Consider the following 17,347-nt stretch of genomic DNA (forward strand, 5'->3'; position numbering starts at 1 on the left):
CCTGAAAATCTGGCTTCCATTTTGCCTACTGCTGTCAATTCCATATGGTCAGTTACACAAAGAAATAGAAGCACTAACTCAAAACTGGACATAAGCTAACTTACGGACCAGGCTGTTAATTCTTCAACCTTTACATGCTCTGTAAGATAATGACAGGACTAGGTGTGAACCTGTTTCTGTTTGTACATGTTCATGTGGTGTCCTCAGGGCTTCAGCATTACAATATGGGGACTGGCTCTGCTGTAGTTTCCCAGCTTGTATGCTCATAAAGCGGTGCACATTAACTCACCTCTGTGTTTGCTTTGCTGCCAGCCTGCACCAGCTAATCATTGCCCTTCAGAGCTGGAGCTTGTCTGGGCCCAGTGCACCGGGAGGATATCTGAGAACAGAATTGGGTTGCAGTGGTGCTGAACTTTATCTAGTAAATTATTTGTGAGTTCAAGTCCATATCAACTCCTCTCTGTCTTTATGGACAGGTTGGAAACAATGAATAATAAATGGATTGAGGCATTTTTTTAATAGCAAAGAAAGAACCTAAATCAAATAGGGCTATTATTGTTAATTAGCTCAGATATTATACATATTTTGTGCATAACTATTTTGTCAACAAATAGCAGTGACTGCGTTGAGCAATGCAATTTTTTTGTTGTTTATTTATGTTTTTTTTGCTTTTTTCTCTCTGGGCATTGCTCTATAGCAAAGTTTGCCATCTTGGCAGCTCTGTGCCACCACAGTAAATTAACCTGCAATGTAAGCTAACCTTTTTATTATGCCAGGAGTTTCCTGATATAAGTCACTGTAAGGATTTAACTGCATTTTATCAATCTTGGAGCTTTTTAAGTCTCGTAGGCACCTCTGAATCATCTAGCCTGCACGTGAAGATTCTTTTGGACATTGTTTGATAATGGATCATTTGAAGTGGTGTACAGTATAGACATGTAATCCTGCCTGTAGCTGTTGAGCATTTGCTGTGTGTACATTATATGCCAAGACTTGTCGAACCAGTTCAACTTAACCAAAGCTGACCGGGCAGAAGGTTTGTCACTGTTTAAAAAAGCTAGTACCAGCTGATTTAAAAGTTGAAGAAAGAGTTGGTTCTGTAGTTTGCATGTGAGGTAATAGACTCAATTTAGTAGAATAACATTTTGTTGGTATTTTTGTCAGTGGTGATGACTGTGTCTTGGCAAAAGGAGTGTCATTATCACTTTGCTGTTTAGTTGTCCTGCTGGAACCAGAAGTCACAGCCAAACTGCAGGGACAGCATTTTTGAAGATCCAAGATCAGTGATCTTCAGTAGAAGTAAGTTAAGATGACCTTCCTTTTATCATGATTACTTTTGAAAGCTGAATTCACAGAGAGCCACAGAGAACTTGATGAAACCACCATAAGGAGTAGAAGTCCATCTGATAAGAAGGTCAAGTACTGGCCTGCTAGGCTACACTCTCTCTTTTATTCCGCAGTGTACACATTGTGCAGCCTGTTTAGTCACACAGGTTGGGTTTTACCAGTTTGTTGTCAAGGGACTTTTGACATTCCAAAGTGCAGCCTGATACTGCTGTTTGGATCCTCCCTTGTCAGCGTCATGATACAGCTACCTACTGATTTTGACCAATTACAGGCAGGGCCATGATTTGAATAGCTACTATGAAGCTCACAGGGAGAGAGAACACAGATTGTATGTATGTTTGTCAATTTTAGCTGCTTATCTGTCCTCATGATCCGGATGTTGACACTCTGCTCAGTCCCCCCCCCGCCTAGCTGCTGTGTCTTAAAGCAACAGGACTTTCAAAATTGTGAATTTGTAGCTAAATAGTGTTGCCATCAATTCCTAGAAAGTAATTTAATAGTTTCTTGCCCCCAGTTATGCCTTATTGACTACTGCTGAACAATATGATAGCTACTACAGGAGAAACCTGACTGATTTTTGAAAAACTAAAAAAAAATGGTTTATATCAAGTGTGTGTTTGAGTATGGACTCAAAGAAACCAGGTGGGCTTGATAAACGAAAGGCTTGTCTTAAATTAACCCAACAAATTGAACCAGGATTGAGCTGTTTCATAAAGCCAACTCTGAGTTAATGAGGTCAGAATTAGTCAAGTTTGGTTTAAGAGGTTCTTGTTTATGACTTTGAAACAAAGACTTGAGACACCAGGCACAGTTAAGTTTGCATGGTAACTTAGATCAGATTTATATATTCCTCCTTTATGAGAACAGAGTTCTCCCCACAAATGAGCTTTCCACATTAACTGTAAACTAGCACTAGTCCTTATTACCTACACATTTTACTGTCATTGGGCAGATGCTGGCATAACAAAATTTGCAGATCAGTCTCTGCCACACACACGCACACACACATGCGCGCACACACACACACACACACACACACACACACACTCACACACTCTGTTGCTGCTGTATGCTGTTGTTATGTGACATCTTGAAAATGTTTGCATTATTTCACAGACTTCCTGTTTAATTTGCATATGATAGAAACACCCCAACCACCCTGGTGTTTGGACTTCAAGAAGCAATGTCTGATTTTAGTGTTGCTGAATTTAAGTATATTGTAGCAGTTGTTAAATTTATTTTCCTTTAATTTCAAGTGTTTTGCACAGAACATCACACACATACCAATATTGTATTGTATTACATTGTACTGTATAACATAACCATGATCATTCAAGATCAAGTCTCCTGTAGCTCTAACATGGACAGTTATACCTACACAGACACCACTTAGCTGTATTGCTTCTGGAAATATCCAGGATGATTACAACTATGATGGTTTGATGCTTTCAAATAAAGCACTTGGTTGCTGTTGACAATTTTTAAATGTTACTACTCAGGAGTCCACAGTTCATGTGGAACAAAGAACACAGATGGTCAGAATTACCAGAGGACAGATGTGGTTGTTTTGATTATCTACACTGTATAATATTATTTTCTATAGTTCGTTTATTTGTCTCAAGTCACAAAACAATCTGAAAACAGTCCTAAAATGTACACTCAGTTGCTGGTTTATTCGGTACATCTAGCTAAAATGAATGCATTCTAATACAACAGATGTAAAATGAATCCTTTCTCATGAAGGTTATAATTTTCACTTTGTGCTGAAACTGTTTTACAGAGGTGTTGACTCACCTGCATTCTCACTGTGGAGGCTGTGGCTGTTGAACAGTATTGTGTTATGCAGATATTTCTATTGTTTTGTCTGCACAATTTTTATTGGTGAGAAAAGGCTAAACAACAGCAACACCTCTTGATATTCTGCAGTACAATTCAACAGCCACGTGTACACAATAAACTGATATGAGTGTAATTTGAAAGGCACCAAACAAGCCCAGAGTCCCTATTAAATTAACAGATATGTCTGCTCTTCTGTCTGATGAGAAAATTTACTCCTTTACTGGATGTCTCATTCTATCACACATTATCAGTTATTACTAACTGCATGTTTCCAAGTTTTTCTGTGGTTGTATGTATGTTTTATGGTGTAAAACTGAGTGTTTTGTTTTTCAGTCTTCCAGGTATAGCTCAAGTACAGTTAACCATTTCGCCTCATCATTGAGTTACTTTTATAAAACTAAACCACACACAGCATGCTCATATTTACCAGACCATCTAGTCTGATTGAGAGACTGAGAGGCTTAATTGTTTAAAAGTCAGTGTGCATTTCATTCTTTACCTTTTGCTCCTCAGTTCCCATGGAAAATGTAAATGGAAAATCCCATTCTCTTGGACACTGCTGTTGGCTGATAATTTATTAATCATGACAGACATTTTCATGTCTCTTTAAAAGCCATCGCGAAATAGACATATAGCTTTGGCTTTTAGTCAGAATGGATTTTTATTTATTGTGTGAGCTAATTAATGCACTATTTTGTTTTCACTAACATGCCCAAGCTTTTGTTCGGCCTCAGTCTGCTCCCCATTAGCTGCAGAGAACATCTAATCTATTGAAGTACCCTGAAGTCATTCATTGATTTACTGAGTAATAATGGAAAACTAGGTCGTAAGTGATTTGAATAGCTCTTGTTAGTTTGTGTAAAGTCTAACTTCAGTATCAGGTGCTTTGGCATTCTGCACCCAACCCTTTGATGAAATTATGTTTCATTTCACTGAAATGTTTTGTATTAGCGGTAAATTAGACTAGATGATTTTCAAAATGACAAATGGGAAGATTTAATGAAGTAAAACAAGTGTTTACCTTGTCTCTTCTTAAAGAACTTTTGTAATTAGATGCACTCAGATGTGTTGTATTGTGCTACATTATTGACATTCTCTTAAATGTATATATTTCATAATGATTCTACATGTTCCTCTGTTTCAGGAGCTGCTGACTGCTGAGCTTCGGACACTGTGATGGAAAATCCTGGTAATAAAAACTCTTTTTTATTGATACTGCAATTTAACATTTGTTAACAAGCTTTCATACAAAGACAACACAAAAATATAAAAAAATCCTGAATTGACTGTAGTGAGACTAATGTTATCGCAACTGTAGTATCATGATGACAGAAAGTGGTGAGTCAACAAACACTGTGCTTTGGTATGAAGCTGTCCATTAAGGGGTTGGCCCTGTGACGCATGGTGCTGTTGACACTGTGGCTATCTGATTGGCCCTCACCCAGAGGACACACCTGTAGTTGCCGGTTTCTCTCACAGCCACGCATGGCCTTGTGTCTATTTCACCACTGACCTCGATCATTTGACGACCTCAGCGTATCACGTATACACTCGAGTTGCTCAGAGGATCATTGTATTCCTAGGCTTAACTGTTGTCGTGTATTTGTATCTGTGGGAAATACCTGGGATGGCTGTGCAGTCTGAATATATTTGTGAGTAAACCTGCTTTCTGTCTGTTGTTGGATGTTGTATTTGGAATATTTAAGGTTCAGTTCAAGTTCAGTTTAAAATGGCAGTATTGTAAGCAAATGATCAGTTATTGCTTTAGTCAGGGCCAACAAGGCATGGCTTCATGAGCACTTTATAGACAACTGGGCCATGGCAGGAACAGATTAAGGAAGCTTGATCTACTCATCGCTGCCTGTTCCTCTGGCCAAGCAGTAAAAATAAACTGGACTTCCTCCTTGTCTCTGTCCTAAAAGTGATGTGTTTCTAACATGAAGGCATGGCTATTACACAGCTGGAATGTTTCGTATGTCCTTGTATTTTGATCTGAAAGGGCAAAATAATAATAATAAAGTGTGGGCTTGTGTTATGTTATATTGTATAGTATAGTTGTGTTTTTCTGAGTCATCAAGTTGTTGTTTTTATTCAGCTGATCCTCATGTTCTCAGGCTTGTTTAAAAGCCTGAAAAAATGTGTTTGTCTCCATCTGCTGCTTCTCTTTGGAAAGAGTGAAAAAAAGATTTAAATGCTGCGATGAGTCATAAATTAGAGGATGTTAGCTGTTGTCATCTCTGTTCATTTACCATTGATTTCAAGGGTTATTGTCCTAATTATCATCCTTGTAAAAAAAAGGACGGCTGATGGTCTTGCATTCCACACATTCCTGTGTCAGAATTATTCCTCTGTGCTGTAGCTTTAATTGGACTGTAAAGGGAGCAACAGTTATGTGGCACATTATTAAGTAAGTTTCTTGTGATGTATTGAATGTCTGAAAACACAGGGATAGATTGGCCTCTCTCTTCTTACCAAACTTCCCTTTATTTACTTTTAAAGTTTAAGTTTCTAAAATTATTAATTTTGATATTGATTTTATCTCCCCATTCCCTCATCTGTAGAGAAATTCCATTATAAACATGTTGTTACGCTGCACTGTTTTGTCCTTGAGCAGATAAGAAAAATTTTGTATAAACCAAATTCTGTCTGATTAGCAGTGGAGAGGGTGGTTAACATCCTTTCTACCATTTTCTAATTTTATCTCGAAGAAGCAAGGATAAGCTTGTCTAACTCCCAGACACTGATTAAATGTAACCAAATCACACAGTGCTCTAATAGAAATGTACAGGCAGACTGCCTGGCTGCCTTGTTTCTGTTCAGCATAGGGATGTTTCTGAGATTAAGGCCTAGAAACACGTTTTGACCTTGTGCCTGCTCAGGTGTTGTGCATTTGACACTTCAGTATGTGATAATTTGATAAAATTATGGAAAACTAAACATAACTGTTAACTTAGTTTTAGGGTTAGGGTTGTAAATTTGCTCCCAAACTAAGAGATGTATGGTCAAGGAATTGTGTCAGTTATAACTGTAAAACAGTAGCTAATATGTAATACAGGTCTTATCAGTTTTCACATGCGTTTCATAGTTTAAAAGGACAATCCCCTTTGAGTCACTGGACACCTTCGCTGTGTCACTTCCTCTTCTCTGGCACTGAGCTCCACCTTGGCCCAGCTCACCTTCCACTTCTCCAGTTACCTCACCCTGCAGAGCCCGCCCCTTGCCCTTCAGGGAGTAGTGTTTTGTCAGTCTGTGAAATGGTGCTAGCAGGGGGCCCCACAGCATCGCAAATCCCTCAAGGCTTGCTGGCTGGACTGGCCAACTCCTCAAAGCTTGCCTACTGTGAACTTTGCCCCTGAAAAATCTGCTCTCAGGAATGAAAGGCATCTAAGACTGCTGGATTACCTTATTAGCGTACCTTATTTATGAAGTCAGAGCTCCAAGAAGGGAGGGACCTAAGAGCTGAGTGAGTGAGTGTGCTTGTGTTTTAAAGCAAAAGGAGGAGGGAGGAACAGAGGGAGAGACCAAATAACACAGGCTGAAGGGAGGGGGAGGGCAAGACTATAGCGACAAGAGAGACTAAACGCAGTCAAGACAGTCTTGAGTTACAAGAGCACTATGTCTGGTTGGAGAAGAGCGGGGTGGCTTTAGGTTTTCCTCTCCTGCCGCGGGCCTCAGGAGAGGCAGGGCCCGGCAGGCCAGTGGGGACAGGAGCTGTAGCATGGGACAAAGTGCTAGCAGTGAGACAGTGGCCCAGCAACCAGCCCAACACAACACGGGTGAGTTCGAGGCCAGAGGCTCAGTACTAAATGGTTCCCATGAACATAAATGACTGACTTAAGATGTGGAAACAACTTGGTGAGGATGTTTGCATTTGTGTAGAATGGAAAGCCAACAAAGAGATAGTGTATATGAGCAGGTGTTTTTAATCCAGAGAGAAACTGGAAGGAGGCAGGCACAGACAGGTGTAGAAGAATGCATGCAGATGGAATGTGGTGATTGTGAAATATACAAACCACACAAACTTCTCTCTGTCTGCATGTAGCACTCCATTGCCCTGTGGAAGCCTTTCTGAAAAACAAGATTTGAGGGTACAAGGTACCAACTGACACCAGCTTTCCATGTGTGGAGCTGTGTTTTCACTTAAATGACTTGACTTCTTGAGTCACATTGTAGTCTACACGTGTACAGTGAACCAAGTCGCTGACTCTCTGGTTAAGCTAATAACAGTTCAAACATTCAGAACCTGTTTTTGCTGTCAAAAGACGGATCCTCTCTGTTTGCACACAGGCAGTTCCTCTTAATAATACAGCTTGCAGCTATTGGAATCCAACATCTGTGTAATGCAGGCCACTGACTTGTCTGTCACCTCTTTGTTGCATAGTACCACTTTAATTTTGTCATGGCTTTTTGTTTGTTAAACTGAGCCAATGACTCATTCACTTGCAATTAGTTGGATCAATATTTGCTTTATATTTTACTGTATATTTTACTCTTTCCTACATAGAACAAGTAACATAAGGACATCCTTCTTATTAAATATTTGCTCTCTATGCAAGATGTATTTTTGCCCCTGGTGTGCTATTTTGTGTAGCTGGTGTCAACATATCATGTGATTGGCATGAGTCATATGGGCAGCTTGACCAGAGGAGTGCAGGGCATTGCATTAGTGCTGGCTGGTTAGTGCAACTTTCATGCCTTTGTTAGTTCTTGGAGTTTGAATGGCTGAACATTTCCAGAAGTCTGTGTTGGTACTAGTGTCTCACCTTCCCTGTTTGGAGTCAGTTTATAAATACAGACCTGCAGCTGTTGTGATAGTGTTAGTCTGAACATTGCAAGATTTTTTTCCTCTTGACTGTCTTTCACCTCATCTGTTAGGGGTTGGCTTAATTCTGCAGTTGTTCTGTGACGATCAGCCATCTCAGATTGTCATGCTCCACTGTAACACAAGTTCACCACACCACACTTTGATTTGGTTCCAACCAAGCCACATCAGTGTTATCCCAGTTCACTGCCACCTCACCCCTCCTAGTTTAACACCCACTGGTGTCTGGGTTATGTGTCAGGAATAGCTGTGAGGGCCACTGGATTGCATAGAGATCACTGACCTCTGTAGGCCTGCATTTCAACAAGGGATTTCACACATACTTCCAGCAGCCTGCCTTACCTCACACAGTGGTAGACAAATAATGTAAACATTTTATGGAGAGACTTTTGTATTAATCTGATGCAATTGTTGTCAACTCAGGATGGACGCATTATGCCAATTAACCATCACTTAAACACGTGTGTTTTAGCAGATTATTAGTGCTTGGGCTGCAACCAATGATTATTTTCTGGCTCAATTAGTGAAAGTCTAAATGATCTCATTTGAGAAAATGGAAAACAGGAAATGTTTGGCACTTTTTTAAACGAAATGATTAAAACATGAAATCAGCGGTCAAAATAGTTGCAGATTAAAACTGCTAATATGTGTGGCTGAACAGTCAACTGTCTCAACATACATGTATGCCAAACATACAAACTGTGTGGACACGATAATGTGATATATGCTTACAGACATAAAGCCCATTCTGACCTGCCTTTGTAAAGTGTTTTTGTCTGGTCTTAGTAGAGATAAATGAAACCAAGTATGAAGACAAAGAGTCACTTTAAAGGTCAAGGCTGAAGAGGACACATGTTTCTGTCCTGTCATGTGATACATAACACAGTGTAGCATCGCAGTCATTTGTAAAAGTTGTAAATAATCCACCATTTGATTCATTTGTTGTGATCTCTAGTGATTCTGAGTCAAACTGAACATGTTTACACTGACTATTAAATTATGAAAATAGTTTATCAGCAAAAAATAATCAGAGACTATTTTGATAATAGATTAATTAATTCCAGTCACTTTAAAGCATAGAAGCCAACATTCTCAGTTTCAAGCCTCTTAAACATGAGGATTTGTTGTTTTTTCTTTGTTATATGATAGTGATAAAATCTCTTTAGACTGATGCAGCCCGATGTTAGTTTGAAACTGGTTATTTCAAAGGCTTTCGAAATAAATACCAGGGCCACAGTTAACGGTTATTTCCATTATCAGTTAATCTGCCAATTATTTTGTTGATCAATAAAAAGAAAACTTGGCACAAGGTGAAATGATCTTTTTTCTTGTAATTAAGTAAATGATGCAGCTCTGTTCTTGTTGTGAAAGTGTTGTGTAAGTTATAGCTGGCATTACTTGCTAGATTATAAATCTTAAAATTTGCAATTCATGATTTCTTGTAATCAAATGACACACATACATAATACAAATACGAATATGGCCAGGAAAAGTAGGGAATACCCAGCCCAGCTAGTAAGATACCAGTGGTGCACTGTAGACAGAAACAGGCCTTTAGCTGAGTATTTAGATTAGATTGGACTAAACATGAAGAACATGTAGAATGAGCAGTGCCGTAGCCCTCAAAGGATCACACATCACAGCCCTTTTTGAAAACCAAAATCGGCTGCCACATTCTTCTGACAACAGACTGAAATCTTTCTGTTTTTTATCATTAAGAACATAATCTTAGTGTTTAGGTGTGAATTGTAACTCCATGTTCCTAAAATTTGGACTGGTTTGATAAGAGCTGCGGGACAGAGGCTTACTGCAATCTGAGTGAACTCTGTCCTATCTGACATATGGAAAACTCATATTGTGTCTGGCATGTGGACTGATTGTGGTTGTCCACTGCACAAATGGCACATTTATCTCAACTATATGGAAATTGGATGGCAGCTGCTGAAAAAAATCCTGGACAGAGCTAGTGTCTGGAGATCTGTCAGCTCTCATATTCCTGAATGATCAAATTCTAGTAGGTGATTAATAGATCATGCATTAATCATTAACACATTCATACAAAAAGATTTGTTTTTTCCCAAAGAGCCCGAGCTCCTGAGCTTTCCTCTCTGACTTCTAATCTTAGCTACATTCATCAGTGACCTTGAAAAACTCATCCTCAGGACATGCGTTTCACAGCGATAAGAAAAAGGAAACAATCCACTTTAAATCCCTCAGCGCAACACTTGTGTGACAAACCCCTGTTCTGTCAAATGTTGTTCAGTAGGTGTTGTTTTGGTGTTTGTGAAAGGAAAGCATGGCTCCCATCTTTTCACCTTGTTGGGAATTGATCTTGAATCTTGTCATAAGATCTTGAATATGAGCATATGGACACGTTGTTTCATACAATGCTGAGTGTACCTGCTCTAATGAGAAAATGAGCTCACCTGCCTTCCTGTACATTTAACTGTGAAACAGTGGTTAAGTCCCCCTCCCTTCTGCCCGAACTTAAACCGCAGGTCTTCTGCATGGCTCGATGTTTGCTGCTATGTTGCACAATGTTGTGTAACTGCTGCCATACAACTCATCGCTGAAGAATTATAATAGTGGTTTCACACCCAGTTACTGTTGTCTTCAGATTTTCAGTAGCATAAGACTTGGGAATTTTGACTCATGGTTTCTGTCACATTTGTCAGTTTTGTCTTTTTTTTTTCTTCAGTTTTATATAAATGATGGTAAACATGGCAAATGCAAAGAATGTTACAAGATCCTGTACCTATCATTACCATGGCAAAAATCACATTAATTCACACCACCCTGTAAATAATACCAGTAGAGCCTGTGCCCATTTTTCATTGTCTGGCAGCTGAGACAGCTAAGCAGACGGTAAGAGTAGAATTTGGACCAGCCTTGTTTGGAGGTTTGATCCATTTTATTATGACAGATTGATTAAGCAGCAGCTTAGAGTTTGAAATCCTGCCCTACGCATGTACATCCTCACCTGATCAGGAGGCTGACTGTTGCAGCCAGAAAAGATGGAGTGTTGTTGTATATATTGTAAGACTTTGTCCCTATGCCTGCACTGAAACAGAAGATTCCTGAACTGTATTATTGGATATAGTCACAGGCTACTGCTGATTACATTCCACTGTGCCCAATTTGTAAAAGAGACTGGCCAAGAGCTCTGTGATAAGCCTGAGGAATATGTGAGGTTGTCAATACAATGTAGCAGGGATTTATCAGTTGTGTTCACATGAACACAATGAACTGTACTGTGCTATAAAACTAGATGTATCAAGTATGTGAACTGAACAGTGCAACAAATGCTGAAGGACACTATTATTGAAATGTTGTTGTTCAACCACAGCTTTTTAAACATTTTTATCTGATGTGTTGGAGAGTGTGTGTTGAACTATTTGTGTCACATTGTTGGAGATTATGTTGGCCTTCTGGACAAATGGAGATAAAAATGGCTTGACAAAATAAGGCTTAAAAAAATTTTTTAGTTTTCTGCTAAGTAATATTTTACAAGGACTGGAAATTCAGCATGAATGTTGCTGTTATGCTACTGTCAAACTAGGTTTGGGTGCCAAGACTTGATGTCCCAAAGACCCAATTCTGAAGACAGCTACTAGTTTGTAGTTTTTGATTGTTTGCAATACTGTTGCCAATCAAAAACCATGTTCATGAATTATCTCATTTGCCACTATGTCATGTTCATGCAGACGATGAGGTCGACCTGCAACACAGCACGACAGGGGGTGAAGAAGGAAACTCCGGTGGGGGAACACCTCCAACCAAACGCAAAGGCAAGTTCTCCAAAATGGGGAGGATCTTCAAACCCTGGAAATGGAGAAAGAAGAAGCCAAGTGAGAAGTTCACCGAAACATCTATAGGTATGCTGGGTACAAGGGGTCATTATTTCCACCTGTTGTATTCCTTACTCTATGCTTGGTTTCTATATGCATTTTTTTTTTTTACTTTTTCCAGCTTTGGAAAGAAAGATTTCAGTTAGAAAAAGTCGCCAAGAGCTGATTGCAAGAGGTGTTCTAAAGGACATCCCAGAGAACGGTATGCAGAGCTCAGTTGTTTTTGTCAAAAAGTATTCTATTTATGAATTGGCTCTATCTGTAATCTTTATTTCTCTGATTGTGCTTTCATTGACAGAGAGCAATGATGTGAACCACTCTAAAGCTCCACCAGTGAAAAATGGGCACCCTGTGCCAATGGATGTGGACAGGGTGTCAGAACTTGGGGTGCGAGTGTCTCGAGGGGAGTCTGACATGAAGGTGAATCCCCCCAGGCTGCCTCAGGGAGATGAACGGCGAAGCAGGGTGCCGTCTGATGCCTCCCGAAGCAACCGAGCACCTCTGGATGTGGACTCTCATGCGCGGCTTTCTGTGGATGTGGACAGACGAAGCCGTCTGCCGTCAGATGTTGACAAGAGAGGAGGATCTTTACCCCGAGGGCCTCCTCAAGATGATAGATACCAGAGGAGAGAGGAGAGGAGAGATGGAAAAGATGACAGGGAAGACAGAGGGAGGAAGGACAGGGAAGACATGGACAGAAGGGACTGGCGAGAGGAAAGGGAAAGGGAAAAGGATGGGGGAGTTGACCGGAGGGCAGATCGAGACCCCAGAGACAGGCGAGAATGCAGAGATGACAGAGAGAGGAGAGATGACAGGACAGACAATAGGGAAAGGAAAGATCGTGAGGAGAGAGAACAGAGGGATCGGGATGAGAGAGAACGGAGGGATCGGGACGAGAGGGAACGGAGGGATCGGGATGAGAGAGAACGGAGGGATCGGGACGACAGGGAACGGAGGGATCGGGAAGAGAGGGAAAGGAGGGATCGGGACGAGAGGGAGCGCAGAGATCGTGAGGAGAGAGAAAGGAGAGATCGGGATGAGAGGGAGCGCAGAGATCGTGAGGAGAGACAAAGGAGAGATCGGGATGAGAGAGAAAGGAGGGATCTGGATGACAGAGACAGGAGGGACCCCAGAGACAGGAGAGACGACAGGGATCGGCGGGCTGAGAGGGACAGGAGAGAGAACAGAGATGACAGAAGAGATGACAGAGAGGACAGAGATAGGAAAGACATGCGTGCAGAAAGAGATGATAGAAATAGAAGAGATGACCGAGACCGACGAGAAGACAGAGAGAGGAAAGAGGATAGGGACAAATGGGATGACTGGGCCAAAAGAAATGAAAGAGAGCGGCGAGATGAGCGGGAGAGGAGGGAGGACAAGGAGAGGAGAGAAAAGCCAGATGACTCAAAGCCGATAGTCAGGCCTGTCTCTGAGATGGACTTACGGCCTCCTCTGCAGAAGAGCTCCTCAGAGGAAAACAGGAAAGCTCGCCCTGCCTCAGAGATTGACCAGAGGAGTACACTGCCCAGATACACCCCAGCTACAGAGTTCAGAGAGCGCTCAGGTAAGATCTCCACCTTAAGTTTCATTATACGAGGTGCTCTTGGCTGTGTTTTTTCTACTTTAGAACCTGCCAGTGATGCTGCTGCAGGGATAATTGAGAAATTACTTGTAAGAAAATTGATGGTTCATCAGAATATGAATCACAGGTTTATCAAAGGAAATAAAGAACAGTTATCACAATATCTTGGCACACCTTCTGACACAGTGATGCAGTGTACACAGATGAGAACTGGATTAGACACACAGATCAGGCCTTGTTTTTTTCCTGTTCTCATCATGCAGACCCAACTTAGTAGAGAATAACAAATTTGCCCAGGACAATCAGTGTTTCTGTTTCTCCTGAAAAAGTCTGAAGTTTATCAACAGTTCCAAGCCTATTTATTGGAGATCTGAAGTCATTTTTCTCAATAAAATGTGACCATACAAGCCCTCCCGTTTGGTAAAATTAGACATTTATCAGGAGTGCAAACTGGACTCAAGGCAGCAAAGCCAAATTTACACTGCTAGATCATGGTATGGAGACACTGGAAGTACCAGCAGAGCCCAGGTGCACGTCCACAAAAATGTAAATGCATGTCGAGGATATGGAAGTTCAGTACAAACCATGGGCAGACAGAAAGTATGATAATGTTTTCCTCTATATTTTAGATGCTGGTGCCGATTGTGGATAGTATTGAAAACTTGAAACAAAATAAATAAAGTTTCTATGAGTTTCTTCTCCTCTGAATGCACATTTATAGTTTGTGAGATAGCAAATCCATTTTCAGAACAAACATAGCAATCCTGCTTTCTATCATAGTCAGTAAGATAATGCAAACTGGATTAATTCAGGTATAAATGTGTTATTTGAGCAGTAATCTTTTTCCTTCCAGGAGCTTTATGATCTAGGTAGCAAAGTCATTTCCAGAGTTAACCTCCTCACTGTCTCCATGTCTCACAAAGTAAATGAAGGAATGCAAGCACGCTTACTGTGGTTATAATAAATATGCAGTGTGTCATTCTCATGTTTGACTCATTTAGTATAGTGCTGATGCTGACAATCTCAGAGTGAATCTAATCTGCTTTCCTAACAGGGAGACAGAGCTGAAGTACTTGCTTAGCCTGTCTTTCTGATTTTGATGTGTGTAGTGATGATAATCAAGTGTGGTAATGTTAAAATATTAAGCAACATTTCAAGTTTGAGTCAGTCAGTAAAATATACTATACAAAGAAGTTGTGACATTTGTACTTGACTAGCAGAAATGACAACAGATTAATTGAGTTCAGTTCAGAACACAGCATTATTTGTTGTCAAAAGCTCCTTCTTGGGCCACTTTTAAATACACAATACTTGTTGATGATGATGGCATTAGCCAAAATAAACTGCTGTCCTTTGCCTCAGAGTTGAGATTCATGTCGTTTATTACACAGCATTCATTATTCATTAGTGTCAGCAGGTAAAGCATTTAAGTTTGTTCTTTCTCTGTTTGTTCTTATGTTTGTTGTGTTAGGCTGACATGTGAGCTGACACACATACATCCTGTCTCTTATTCAAAACATTTTTTGAGTAAATAGACAGTGAGTGTTTTGCTATGATGAAATACCAACACTCATAATGGTGCTGTAAAGGCATTTTGGTAAATGATTGAACTGTAACTCTGAGTTAAGAAGGAGTTAAGAAGCTGAAACTGTAAATATCAGGCTTTGAGACATGGGTTTAGGTGAACAAGAAAAGAGGGAAGAACAAATCATTAGGACCCCCCTGAGGTTCTTTGATCTTCCTCCATGTCAGCTGTGTGTGAAGTTAAGATCGTGTTATTCATGTTGCTTCTCATCCTCTAATAACTACAGAGCCTTGATCAGAGTTGCCCTCGGGTGAACTCTGAAAGATCTGCTTATTTTTTAAGATTCATGTCAGTTCTTCCTCAGTGTTTTCCTGTATGTGATGACTCTTTCGAGTGTCCTTTCTAGGTAGTTACCCTTAGAATAACAGTAGAACCGTTGTTGTGACCTCTCTTTAATGTTTGTGTGTGTGCCCCTCTGTAGAGTCTGCTGGTGTCCGCTTCGCCCCTGACCCTCATCCAACTCAAGAGTCACAGCAGGATCCTCCCCCACCCAAACAAGCTCTGCTTCCCCCAAAATTCCTCACTGCTCTTTCCAATGAGTCCGGCAGGAGTCCAACCCCCTCCTCATCTTCATCCTCCTCCTCTTCTTCCTCCTCCTCTTCGTCCTCTGCTCCCATAGCTGTGGCCAGGCCGCCAAGGACTGTCTCCTTAATAGTTGACGACACATCTCGACCCTCCATCACTGCTCCCTCCTCAGCCGACTCTGACACGCCACCACCTGTCCCTCCCCATGCCAAGCAGCCTCCTGTCCCTCCACCCAAGCCCACCAACCGCAACAGCAACCCTGCACTGCTCGGTGAGTTTGTTAGCATCTGCAGTTTAATTGCACTCATAAAATGAGCCTTTTTATTTTTTTTGTACTGTTAGTAAATCAGGCTATAGGACAGGACTGGAAACACTGTGCTGAACCACATTGCATATCAAATACTGTACTTCAACAGTCATCCCCACAGAGAGCCACAGACCCCTTGCCATTCTGCTGTCAAGCAAAAAATGCTGTTATAGTGTTTTGCATAAGCTGTGTAAATGTATTGCATGCTCTGACTCTGACACTTGAGAGATAGCAGCCTTTTGTTATATGTTTAGCTTAGACTATAATTGAAAACAGGTTGCACCACACAAGTTGGTTAAAACATTGTCAAAATAGAACTTAAAATTCACACCGTCTAGTACCTGTTGTCACTGTGAGAAGGATTGGAGGGACTAATGATAAAAGTTTTTCTTCAATGTTTTAACAGGGAACTCATTGCCTGTGTAATACTACATCTCTTTATAATTATGAGGACATGGATATGTACGCTCAGTATTGTGCTGTACAGGTTGGAATAGAAGAGGGCAGAGTGTGACTTTATGTTGTGAATATCTGCCAACAACACCACCTGTTTGTAGGAGAAGCTTAGATATTTTTTTTTATCATTCATGAGCATATTCATTTATTTAATACAGTCCTCTTCACATCAGTAAAAACATCAAAGTACAACCAGAAGCAATCAATAAATTGTTGTTGAATTATTATTTCTGTTATTTAAATACAGCGCCAAGATAACAAATTACAATCGCATAAAATGTGTGTGAAGTGATTCAAAACAAACAAATGCACATAAGGAATAACATTTCTTTTCATTCTCTCTATTTTAAATTATGCCATTATGGAGATGTTGCTCAGTTTTTCTATAATGTACCCAGATTACAATTCAGTAACCCACAGTACAATCCATTTGTCCACATCTATGCAATCCAAAGGCCAACACAAACCTAACTGACTTGACTATAAAGATAACATACATTTGTTACATATGCTTCTTTTTAAGTACAACATCTGATATGATGTTGCTCCAATTAATGAATCTAATTATCTTTTAAATAATAGCACAACTCCATTCTCTAAGGGCCAACCTAAGGACTGACATAAGACTCAAACATAATGTGTGTATTTGATTCTTGATAACTTGATATTTTTTCCATAAAAGTTATATCACAGAACAGTTCCACAAAGCATGAGGTAGTGACTTCCTCTGTCGTTATGAACTGTTTTTTTAATCCCTTTTTCATGAATGCTGGACTGAATGAAACATGTTTTTATTACAGTTGACTTTGTTAAGTTGTAGCAAAGGCTTTGCAACTGACCAGTTGTTAATTAAGTGTAAAACTAATGAGTTACAACATAGCACACAGGGTTTACTCTGCCAAGATCAAACTTACACTGAGTTGGTACAACAGGATGCAGGTGCATGACAGCAGCATATTTGTAGCCTCACTTCATGAAGGTCATTTTTCCAGACTGAAATATTCCTGTAGATCAAAGGCTCTTTTATTCAAACAAC

At 40.3% G+C, this 17,347-nt stretch overlaps 1 protein-coding gene across 6 annotated transcripts in view; it reads left to right on the plus strand.

Annotated features, from left to right (window-relative positions):
- Window positions 1-17,347, plus strand: part of phactr4a (phosphatase and actin regulator 4a) — a 30,671-nt gene that overhangs the window by 2,973 nt on the left and 10,351 nt on the right. Inside the window, exons 2-7 of one of the 6 annotated variants that reach the window (XM_018701259.2) lie at window positions 1,165-1,299; window positions 4,331-4,375; window positions 11,713-11,883; window positions 11,978-12,058; window positions 12,155-13,420; window positions 15,445-15,819. In XM_018701259.2, the coding sequence (XP_018556775.1) occupies window positions 4,363-4,375; window positions 11,713-11,883; window positions 11,978-12,058; window positions 12,155-13,420; window positions 15,445-15,819 (1,906 nt within the window). In that variant the 5' untranslated portion in view covers window positions 1,165-1,299; window positions 4,331-4,362. Of the gene's footprint in view, window positions 1-1,164; window positions 1,300-4,330; window positions 4,376-4,617; window positions 4,839-6,694; window positions 6,963-11,712; window positions 11,884-11,977; window positions 12,059-12,154; window positions 13,421-15,444; window positions 15,820-17,347 lie in introns of those variants that run through there. The other 5 variants (XM_018701261.2, XM_018701258.2, XM_018701257.2 and 2 more) reach the window with 5 other exon arrangements.

Source organism: Lates calcarifer, linkage group LG3, assembly GCF_001640805.2.
Source record: "Lates calcarifer isolate ASB-BC8 linkage group LG3, TLL_Latcal_v3, whole genome shotgun sequence".
Classification (NCBI taxonomy): Eukaryota; Metazoa; Chordata; class Actinopteri; family Centropomidae; genus Lates; species Lates calcarifer.